Source organism: Diorhabda sublineata, chromosome 5 (genome assembly GCF_026230105.1).
Source record: "Diorhabda sublineata isolate icDioSubl1.1 chromosome 5, icDioSubl1.1, whole genome shotgun sequence".
In the NCBI taxonomy this organism is placed as follows: domain Eukaryota; kingdom Metazoa; phylum Arthropoda; class Insecta; order Coleoptera; family Chrysomelidae; genus Diorhabda; species Diorhabda sublineata.
Window position 1 is genome coordinate 12,984,717 of NC_079478.1, and position 12,483 is coordinate 12,997,199.

The window sequence follows — 12,483 nt, forward strand, 5'->3', positions numbered from 1 at the left end:
GGAAGGTATGGTTATATAAATTACCCAGTAGCCATTATTATTGCCAATGTTTAAAAGTATTCCAACCAAGATGGGTGGAAAATCAATAGTGTTATTTTTGTTCATGAGCCTGATATGTGTTGACATGTTTCCCTCGAAAATTAATAGTAAGTATATAAGTCAATTATCAGGCAAACTTTTTGAATATTCAATTTGATGTACTCGTACATCTTGAGGTTTACATTTTTTCTAAGAGAGGATTTTGATTATTATTATTATTATCGTTACTCGGTCAAAGTCAAACCTTATGATTTTCTTTGGTGGGTTAATAAGAGCTAGACATTTTCAAATGATATGTCTGTGTAATTAGCAGTAGAATTCAGGCCGCCTAAGTTTGGAAAAAGAGAGAGAAATCCTTTATTGTCAAAAAATCGTTAACAAAAGCTTGTACAAACTAAAAAAAATTCAGACACAAAAATAACTAAATAAAGATACAAATAAAATAAAATTTCAATATACATAAATATTATTTTTAGAATAGAAGTCGTTTACAGAGTAGAAGGCACTAATAATTGCGGATTGTAAAAAAATATGATATTGATTTGATTTGGTCTTTCATGGCCTAACTAGTTTTTCAGCAACTGCATTGCCTCTAAGTCGCCTATGTCCAGAGATCCACAGCTGCTCTACCTCTCAGTTCCCAGTCTTATTGAGTGTCACATTTGATGTTAGATGTTATTAGAGACGATGCACTGTCTGCAAAGATGTATCTATAGTTTTTTTGCAGCTAGTTGCAGCGCTCAGTATGTCCTTTGGCTCGGGCTACATAACAGGAGCGTATCTTCTCCTTTGCACTTAAGTACTTCCGTTCCAATCAGTTCGTCTCCTCTAGATCAACCTGTGTAGTCATGTCACCATCTGAAAACAAGCTGAACACTGATCTCATTTTGGTTAATTTTCTCACAATTAGAAAAACTTGAAATTCTTGTCAGGTAGATACGTCCGTTGGATCCTTTTAGGGGGCAGCGGATCAAATCAATCAGATTTAATCAATGAACTTAATTTTATATAGTGGTGGATTAGCACTATGAATAACTTTCAAATATTTCAAACATGGTTCCAGAATGAAAGGCTTCAGGAAGTCCAAAATCTATAATTGAATAAGATATACCGTGTATAACATCAATAACAAAACACCAATCGTTTATATGGATTTTTAAAGATGAGCCAAATAAAACAAAATTTTCTGCAGAAGAAATATATCGAAAAAATTGTGGTCTATTTTCTTAGTGATTGGAGAAATTAAGAAGCCGTTAAAGAAGAGTCTAATCTTTCTTTATCATGGTAGTGCAATACCTCACACTTGTACTAGAACAATTGAATTTTTAACTGCCCACAAAATTTATTTGAGGACCCTCTTGCAATTCTAAGTTGCCTGCAATTCGTCTTGTTGACACATCAAAAATAAACTGCATTATTGACTCCAAAAGAATGTATTTTTCACATATGGAGCAATGGAATAATGGAAATATTTTTCATTATTAATTTTTGTATTGTTAGGCTAAAAATCTAAGTCACATCTCTTTATCGTATATTCATTAACTTATTTTGCGATGTATCAAAATTTCAATACATGAATGAAGTATTATATAAAAGTTCAGACATACGTAAGAAAACTCTTAACATGGAAAAACATTTCAACTTAACTTAATAAATTCCATACTATATATGTGAATAATATTGGACCTCTCTCAAAGCGACTCATGGCTCTGAACAATATATTTAGGAGCTTCCAAAATTAGACTGATAGAGAGGGCAATAGCTTGTTAGGATTATTCAGTAAATTCAACAATTTATATAAAATACTCCACCCATTGTGAAGAGTATATTAAGATACCACAAACTTTAAGATTTCTACAACAAAATATAGGTTTATAATTCAACTCCAACCAACAGCTTGCTTATATGATAAAGAAAGACAAACATACTATCCAGTTTTTACATACTGACCCTTCAGCACCATTACTCATTATGCCTCATATTTTATAAACAACTATTTATTAACGCAAGCCAGTGAATACATTAACAGATACTAATGGGAAGAAACTAAGCTTACCACGTCACATCGCCATTAAAAATTTGATTATCACGATTCATTCAATCTTCAAGATTGGTTCATCAACTAGCTCACTCGAGCACAAATAAGATGCTATCTGCTATGCTTATCAGATATATATTTTTCGAAACACAACTGATTTTGGCAATGTTTCCTAGAATTTTTTCATTCTATTAAAATTCAAGTTTTCTCGATCAACTTTCTTACCCAAGAACAAACAGGATCCAATCCGTTCTTCTTATCAAAAATGTAATTTTGAGGACACTAAATAACGGAGAATTTTGAAATTCACTTTATTTCAAGTATAACGTTTAATTTAATATTCAAGGTTGCTTAATTAAAGAGAATTGAAAGCGACAGTTGAACTTTTTTGGTAAATTAGAGTGGGAAATAACAATATTCATCTCATTATTCACCGGAATGCTGTTTAAATTGTATTTCACAACAAATTTATTTATGTTATTTTATTTTAGATGATAATCATAAAATAGGTATGGGCTCTGTGGACAGTGGTCAAGAAATACCTACGAAAACTACAGGAACCAAATACCAGCATCATTCTCATCATTTGATTCATGTGGGAGCAAACGGATGTCCACCAAATCAACTCAAAGATCCGATTGGAAAATGTCGTAATAAAGAGAATTGAAAACAAGAATGTTTTTATTTGAAGACTTATTTCGCACCTTTTTTATAGATTAATGATTTTATTATGTAAAATATGCTAGCACTAATAGATGTGTATTCTGATCTACTTTGTTTTTTATTCTGTAATGATGTGAGAACTCACGGATGGAACTTAAAACGTTAAATATCCTAAGAGTTACCGATATAATTGTCTCGCAATGAACAATATTATCGCAATCATTCTGTAGTCCCTCAATTCAAGCAAACAAAATCACTTTTCTTATAAATATTTTATATAATAATTTATATAATAATTTATAATATTTCCAAAATGAGATAATATATCAGATATTGTTGTGAATAGATAACAAGAGATTGTCTATTAAAACACGGTTACTGGAAATTAACTAAGATTCATCTAATGGAGCAATCAAGTATTCAGAATACATAGGCCGTAGACTCATAAGATACCTATTAAGGAAGGACCATTCCAAAGCCTGTATTGTATGTGATTCCATGGAAACTGTCCAGTAGGTACATTGGAAAGTAAACGAACAATTTTCATAGTGAAACGAAGTGTATGTTTTGGATGATAAGGAAATAACTTTACAAAGTTCATTGGATAAAAAGAATGAGGCTGGGTTTATCGCCTTAAGTAGGTTCCAAAAATTTCATGATGATGAATCAACCAGTAAATATAAATGTCAAGTCGATGATAAAACATTTAAAATATATAGTGTCCTACAAGTTCATCTCACGATTTTATGAAAGTTGCAAAGAAAACAATACCATGTTGATTCAATATTCACACAAAATCAAAGAAAATGCAAGAATTTTAGAAATATGGAATAATCTATGACGATTATCGATCGTTCTTCGAACCAGTTTGGATTAAGAAATTAATAGTGAGAAAACATTTGTTGTTGTTGAAATAATTAATTATTCAGAAATTAATTCCGATGCAAAACAACTAAGATACTATAACAGTTGAAGGTCAAATAATGATATTAATTCTACTTAATTAAATGAATCTCGGTTATTTTGATGCAATAATATGCGGAATAAGAATAAGAATATTACAGAGTGTATCTCATAAGTAATGTCGGTTTTCATATGTTCCTATTACTCAATTTAAACATGTCGTAACTTGTCTCTAATTTTAGAGTACACAGTTAATGAACGAAAGGCACGGCGTTTGAATAATGGAAATTTGACGATTGAAGATCGTTCACACTCAGATCATCCACCTGCGTGGAATAGTGGAGTTACAAAACATTCTAAAGACACCATCACTATTAAAAATCAACAACCCGAACATGAAAAATCAATGGTTAGGCAAAAGATAATTAAAAGATCCCGTCGCAAAAAGAGGTCGATTCCATCAATCATTCCAGATGGTCAAGGTATCAATGCCGAGGTATATAGTGGATATAGTGGACAACTGATGAGAATGTATGAGGTTTTATTGGAATTGGAATAATATTGGTGAAGGTAACTAAGGAAGGTTTTCTTACAACAAGACCATGCTAAACCACATGGGGTGAAAGTTACGTAGACTAGATCGAAGAACTTGGAGGTACTGAATTTCTACTACATCCAATATTTAGTCTGCACCTTCAGATGAGAATGTATGAGGTTTTATTGGAATTGGAATAATATTGGTGAAGGTAACTAAGGAAGGTTTTCTTACAACAAGACCATGCTAAACTACATGGGGTGAAAGTTACGTAGACTAGATCGAAGAACTTGGAGGTACTGAATTTCTACTACATCCAATACTTAGTCCGCACCTTGCACCTTCAGATTACCTTTTATTCATATCGACGGTGAAATTTTTGAAAATCCCAAGGAGATATACATTTTTGTATCCAAGCCCAAGGAATGATTTTACCATGGTCTCAAAGAGCTTACTGAACTACGATGGACTATCGAATATAAAGACTTTTTTTATATGATTAATTGATAAACTTAATCAATATTGAAAACCCACATTATTTCTAAGACTCCCTCTGTATTCAGTAAAACAAGTTCTTAGTTTAGTTTTTCACACAAAGCAAAATGAAGTCAGCATATCATTAGAGTATTCATTACCTAATGGACATATTGTCACATATAGTCTTGTGAGTCATTCTAATTACTTTTTTCTCACTATTTATTAATAAGAATAGAAATAATATTGTTGATGTTTTATAAATACAATATTACGTTTGGATTTCTGATGAGGTCATATTAACACAACATTAATATTTGTATAATAGGACAGATATTAATAATAATGAAATTAATTCATCACATAGAATTTTTTATTGATATTCCTTGTTTTCATGAAGAAAAAAATAATTTGAACGATGTTTTTAACCAATTCGAACATTGTTTTGATACACTTTCTCCCAAGTTATCCGGTATAATAATCTGAATTCCTGGAAAGTTGACATTCATCATAATATAGAATAAAAAGCAAGTTTTTTCCAAACAATGAATTTGGATCCAAAGCACAAAAAAATATGATTTTTTTATTGATTTTTATTGCTTCTTGCTTGATTACCACAGAAGTGGCCACTTCCATAAACATAAACGACATATATTTTCTCTCCATCACTATTTCATTAAAGAAGGGATCAAATAGTGTTGAAGTATGTTTTTTTGTATATTATAATATTGAAATCATTTGATGCAGTGGGTTATCTATTTTTAAACTGTGTCTTCAGCACCTCCATCTCTTTCTATTTACATTATTACTTCATCAATCTCAGATATAAGACTGAGTAATAGTGACCCCGAGCTATACGCAGCAACTGGCATTGAGTTAAATTTCAGTGGAATTATATAAGTAGATGAAAATGAATGAAAATCTTCGTTTCTGTGAAACAGGCCAGTATTGTCTCTTAAAGCGACTAAGAATTGGTCTACTGAAAATCAAATCAAATTTTGATTGTCGGAGAAAGTATCAAAAAATATAACCAATTTTGTAATTTCCGCTGGACATGCATTGAATTATTACAATTTTTAGCTAAAAACTCTAACCGATATACAGCTTACACCATCAGAAATATTAATTTGTTACCAATCAAATTCACATACTCGGATATTGCGGCAATCAAAGAATTTAACTGTGGCTTTAACATAAGAGCTCATATCAAAGAAACGAACTTTGAGCGTGAATTTCTCCAGATTTTGATCGATAACACATATAAAGAGGGGTACCGTTGGATTTGTCAAACTCTACCTACATTATCAAAAAATATTTATATCTTGTTTCGCGACATTTCGCGCGAGAGCCTCCTTAACTTAAAAATTAGAGTTATTTCAGTTATACAAATACGGACCTGTGGTTTAATGACAGCTAAAATTATTGCATACTCCGAATCAATCCGAATAAAACGAAATAAACATTTGATTAAGGATGTGAAATCACACGTTGGTAGGGATTAACGGTTACAATAATTATAAATATTAGTAGTGTTTGTGATTGTATATAATTTGGTTAAATTGTTTGATATGAATTTAACAGTATTAATATTATGTGTTACTGCAACAAGTGTGTACATGTTTCCTTGTAGTGACCCTATTGGTAAGTGGATTTAATTTGTAAAAGATATATGTAAATAGCAATATATTTATCACAACCCGGCATGTTATTTGATAGATGCAAGTTTAAGTTAATTAATCTAAACGATATTATTGAATAATGCTGTTCAATTGATTTATCATGTATTGTCATCAAAAGTGAGAAAGTATCATTGAAAGTTAGTAAAATTTGATAAGAAAGTTCCCCCTAAACAGAGTAAATTAAATAGTACCGGTAAAATAGGCTTAAGCCCAAAATTATATTAGGCGCTTCTCTTTTTCTAGATTATCAGAGGTTTTCGGTTGTTGAATAAGCCCAGCAACTGTTAACAAAATCACGGGCACGGGTTTTCAAAATTTTGTAACTTGTAATAAAAAAAACACGAATAACTCAAAAATTAAGACGAATTCTAAAAAAACTGCCAAAACAAAAAATATAGAGTATAATATTCTCTATGAACATCTAAAGTCATTTTTTCGTTGGAGTCACTAAATCTGAGTAAATGCCGAAAGCCGGAGCATCCGCTAGCGAAGCCAATTTATGTTCCAAGCGCACATGGAAACTTTCTAATTCTTGGAAAAATACTTCGTTTTAAGTTAGTATAATTTTCGACTTCTAATTTTTGAAAATTTCGCGAGATGAAGAGGTATATTGGCCACATAAGTACTTGAAGTTTCAATGGATATATTTCATAACTGGCTATATAAACAAGCAAATCCAACGAGAGATTTGTCGTTCGTGTTATTATCAATATTTTCATGTATATAACACACATGAACTACTTCTTGGTTGGGCTTACTTTTAAAAATCCGATCATAAACAATATCTTCGTACTCGGTTTATTATTATTTTAATATTCATAGACTTAATTATTTTAATTTAATTAATAATTTTATGTAGTTTACGAGTAATTCGCGATTCAAAATATTTTTCAGAGTTCAAACCCATTTCATAATGAAAATTTTGAGGTTAGGAAAAAATTGAAACCTCTCTGAACAGAATATTGTGTTTCAACTTTTTTGTCCTAGCAGTTTATATGGAAATTCTCATAGTTTTCGCAATTCAAAATATTTTTGAGTACTTGAACCCATTTTACGGTGAAAATTTTGAGGCTAGGAAAAATACTTGAAGACCAGATAGATAATTTTGTGCTGTAGATTTTTTCTTCTAAACATCTTTTTCGAATTCCTCGTAATTCTCGAGTTATTCGCAATTCAAAATATTTTTGAGTCTATAAATCAATTTTAAGGTGAGAATTTTGAGGCTAAGAATAAATATCTGGGATACTTTTTTATAGAGAATTCTGTATTCTCGACAGTTTACCAAATTCCTCATAGTTTTGGAGTTATTCGTGTGTGAAAATTTTTTTGAGTTACCCAAAATTTCGAAAATTCGTGCCCAAAATTTTGTGAAAAGCTAGACTTTAAGGTTTTAGCTCAAACTCGCCTAATTAGCCTATACTAAAATAAAATGTTATGATTGGAAAATGCTCTTATAAATATTGTACATCAGTACTTTTCGTACGTATATACGTTAGGACTTCTTCTCATTTCGTATAATTTTCATACGAGGTATTTTCACAAAAATAAAAATTATTATTTCCTTTTGGAACAGAAACTGAATCTCTACTAGTCACCAAACACATAGGCACAAATTAAGGCACACATAGTGGTGAACAATTTTCGTATATACTAGTTTTTCCGTACAATAATCGATTTGAACCTTTCAAAAAAAATGTCTGTTATATTCATAATATGCCTTACTCCAATTGACACGGACAATTATCTATTTGAACTGCAGTTTTGATATAGAAATATCAATATCAAGAAAGCTAGAGGAATATTTGATTGAAAAAAATTATGATCACAGAAATATTCATGTCATTGTAAAATAAAATTTGTTTCTTGGATTAATAGTACAAAAATTGCTATCTCGTCGATGAATGTTTCAATGCTAGCACCAAAAACTGCAAATAATAATGATAAAAAAAGAACTACAGAAAGGTATTATCGAAATTTTTTATATCATCACAAATGGACGCACATGGTATTTAATACTCATAATGATGCACATTGGTGTGCTACCTGATCATGGAACATCATAAAACGGAGAAAATTCACTAAAAAATCCTATTTTAAACGATTGTTTGATGATTGGACCAACATTTCACCCAAACTCCATAAAACCTGTGAGGTTAAGAAATGATTCTCACTTAACCTTATTTTTTACTAAAATACATGTGAATGTGCGTGATTTTTTTGTAAAAAAATTTTTGAATCGATTTTTTTGACAACTGTATTAGATATTAAAAATATCCTAAACCATTGTATAGATTTCAGGAAACTTGGTAGTTTTCGATTTGTCTATTTCAGTTGCAGATGACAATAGCAAGACAGAAGTTCCTTCGCCGAGTACAAACGATGAACAACTACCAAGCAATGCAATTGTAAATCACCTCAATGAAAGAAAACTTGAGAGGCCCACAGAAACGTCGACGATGAAATCAAATGGAACTAAATTTAATATATATCATATAGTTAATGTGAAAGAGAACGGTTGTCCCACTAATTATTCTAGGGACCCGAATGGAGTATGCCGTGAACAGGAAAACTGAAGACTATGAAATATTTTTTATACAAATAAGTTATCAATTGTAATATCATTAAAAATAAACCCATTCAACAATCCACTGACACATTTTTTTACGGAGATAATGTATATCTTTGAAAATGGATAGGAAATTTAGGTTCCCCCGGTATAATGCATGTGATGGTTGTCTTGATAATGATAATGAGAACGTCATTATGCATTCAGGCGAATAAGCAGCTTATCTGAACAGATTAATATAATTAAAGTAAATTTGATGCATGAGAAGGTCTCTTGGTCTGTGAAATAAAACAATACATAACATTGTTCATGACATGTTTATTTTTTAAGAGATTATGATGCTAAACTTTATATAGCTTAACACATCCATTTACGATTTCGCGACACATTCCATTCATGTCTCTAGCCTGACATGCAGGGCACGGGTTTGGCGGAGGGTCAATTACAGCGTTAGTACCAGCGCCTGCAACGGTTGTGTTACGTACATTTTGATTAAACGTTGGTGACTCATTATTCTCTGCAACAAAAAACATTTACATGATATATAACACCTTCGTTTTATAGAGCACCGGTTACTTGTTATTTGTTTGCTTATCTTGAAAAAATATATTTGCGATTTTCTATAATCTCGATTTCTTCATTAACATCCTTTAGATACCTATAACTCACTCATTCAGTTATGTGTCGATTCAATTTTAGTGCTTTAATACCAAAGAAATTGGATTTTTCATTTTCATTCATTTCATTTTTCATATCTTTAGGTGATCTTAGACCAGAAGCATTCTCTTAATCTCCAAGCATAGTTATAGAAAGAACACTAGAATTATTGCGGTTTAGTTTCTTACAATGATGCCTCCAAACCTAAGTGTAATGTCGGTTGGCATATATATCAAATGATGGATTCAGAGGCTCCTTACGATTATCTTCAACGCCTAGTGGTAGTAATAGTTAATATATCTTTCCCTCCTACAATTATATTCCCTACCACAGATTCAGTTGAATCGACTACATAATAGTCCGAAATATACACATCTATCAAACTCTCTTTGTAAGTAATGTAACAGTCTTTTTCAAATGATATTAAGCTTAGCTTCAAGAACTGCATGCTAAAATTTTAGTGCTATTTATGATACCCTTCATATAGGTATCCATTTCTTGAGCTTTCATGTCTTGAATGTTTAAGTAGCACTGAAGCTACTACAATCAGAAAATTAACAAGGTAGTATTTCTTCAACAAGGTTCCTGTTGACCATAACTGTGACGCTACTATTACTGTCAAGCACATAATTATCAACTGGAAAAATGATTCCACTTTATATAATCAATTTTATCTGGAAGTAACATATATGCTTTACTGCTCCATCATGATACAGCCTCCACTAGAAAATATAATTTAAGAATAGTGATAATTTATTCTAGTTTATGTAAATATACTCAATGTCAATTTGAAACCGTATCATCTATATTTCGCTAAAATATTAACAAATAAAAAAAAATTTTAACCATGAATGTTGTCTGCGATCAGTTCCATGTTTTCCCATAAGTCTAAACACTTCAACGTTAGGTATATGTTGAGCTCATGATATTTTTAGTCTACGGAAGGTCCACATTTCAAAAGCCTCGAGTCTATTCATGGAATCCACTTTTAATGTCCATGTCCCAAGTGAACTAAATTCCTCAACTTTCTCTATTGCAGTGTCATAGATGTTTATGTTCAGTTGTGGGTTTGGAAGTCTTGCTATGGCCATTACTTTTGTTTTTGTTACATTAATTTTCAAAATTAATTCAAATTCCAAAATTTACAAAATTTATATCTCAAACTCAAGTGCTTCTATAATCGTGTTCTTCTTTTCCACTCAGTTATTCTCACTCTCTACCATTTATTTATTTTTTAGTCTGCCCTTCATCCCTTCATTTGTGCTCTCTTGGCAATTATGTTTGCATTCATGTAAACTTGCCTCAACCACATGACTCTTTGTGTTCTAGCTAATTGTGTAGTATTAGGCTCGTTATATGTTTCTTTCAACTCAGCGTGAATCGTATCTCATTTTCACGTCCCATAAGATTTTTTGGTACAGTAATCGTTTTGTACAGTGTTATTTATGCTGCTATATTCGTTATCAGCACTCCTAGATATTGGGAGGTCTTCTTATTGGGAGGCCTTATTCTTAATTTTTTTTTTTAGAATTTTATTTTAGTTTATTGTAACTTATTCAACAGTTTAATGAAATTGAGTGCAATAGTCTTTGAAAAGGTGAAATTCACCAGCAGGTATAATCCAGCCTAGTCGTTCTAAACCAGTTATAACTGCCACGGAACCATATGATTCCTGGACAGATTTATTGGTACCATTAATAACAGATAACACGGTGGCCAAAGTACTACGAAGGCAAGTTCCCTTCACAAATTTGTCTTTTTCTAGCCAAGTAATGAAATTTAGACAAACTGCTAAAGCGTGAAGTAAAGCATTCAAGGAACAAGTTTTACCTAGCTTGACTAAGCCAGCTAATCTACCTCTACTACTTCCAGAACAGAACTCGGGAAAGGCCCCCAAAATATGATTTCTCCAACGATGGCAGCTGCTGTTAAACTAGCGGCAACTAAAATTCTATCAGAGTGCTTAACTGAGCTAACATATTTATAGAAATTATATGTAACATTTAATCTTAGTAATGTATGAACATTTTATATGAATTAATGATTACCCGTAGTAAAATTCAAATCATACCAAATTTGGTTGACAATTTTTTGACGACATTTGCCTTTCTATTTATACATATTTAGTTTTTTCACTAACCACCCTGAGCTCGATTGTTTCTATTTTCTTTTCCAATCATTTGAATTAATTTTCACATCTCGGTTTCTAGGTAGCAATACGCAGTCTAAAATTTGATGCTTCCGGTGGTATATTAAAATTATTAGGACGCTTAAAAATGCCTATAGGGGCCGACATATTGAGGGAATATTCTCAAATGTGTGTATTTACAGTTGTAATAATAAAATGACGTTAAAATAAAATAAAAACAATTCTTTGAAACATTCAAATTAAAAATGCAATGATCAAAACTTACTTGTAATTTTTGCATTTCTTGGAATGGCAATAAATCCACAAGTCATTGTAAAGACCAAAAAAAATAATAACAATTGTTTCATCCTTTCAGCGATAAAAATTTATCATATGTACAGAAAAAAGATTAAATGAATTATTACTGCGTATTTAAGTTTAAACATATCAATAGGAATGTTACTTATTCGTAATATTCGTAATATTAGAATTCCACAGGTCCGTAACAGCGCGTACACTATTTTTAAATATATAAACTTGCAATTATTATTAAAAAAACATCAAAATTTAGTATAACAAATTAAATAGGATCTATTCCTATTAAGAGATATGTAAAAGGTATTAGTGTGTGGAAAAGTACCCATAATTTTTTATAAATGTAAAAACTACATACATTACAAACTGACTGATATATGATTTCAGTTTGTGAAATTATAAGAATTTTATTATCAAATATGCGTAGTATATTTAGGTTACAAGCAGTAAAAAACCAACCTAGTACAGGCACAGATTATCTGACAT

General features: G+C 31.1%; 1 protein-coding gene and 2 long non-coding RNA genes across 3 annotated transcripts; 2 read left to right on the forward strand and 1 right to left on the reverse strand.

The window, feature by feature from the left end:
• LOC130444167 (uncharacterized) lies at positions 1–2,847 on the forward strand. The gene is made up of 2 exons (XR_008909919.1): positions 1–146; positions 2,569–2,847. It is a non-coding gene; the product is annotated as an uncharacterized LOC130444167 (long non-coding RNA).
• A 3,257-nt stretch (positions 2,848–6,104) lies between these two features.
• On the forward strand, positions 6,105–8,979 carry LOC130443980 (uncharacterized). The gene is made up of 2 exons (XM_056778918.1): positions 6,105–6,293; positions 8,663–8,979. The coding sequence occupies exons 1-2, from the start codon at positions 6,221–6,223 to the stop codon at positions 8,902–8,904; spliced, it is 315 nt and encodes a 104-aa protein (XP_056634896.1). The 5' UTR covers positions 6,105–6,220; the 3' UTR covers positions 8,905–8,979.
• Positions 8,980–9,195: 216 nt separating this feature from the next.
• On the reverse strand, positions 9,196–12,097 carry LOC130443982 (uncharacterized). The gene is made up of 2 exons (XR_008909903.1): positions 11,969–12,097; positions 9,196–9,414 (listed from the first exon to the last, which is right to left on the reverse strand). It is a non-coding gene; the product is annotated as an uncharacterized LOC130443982 (long non-coding RNA).
• Positions 12,098–12,483: the final 386 nt, after the last annotated feature.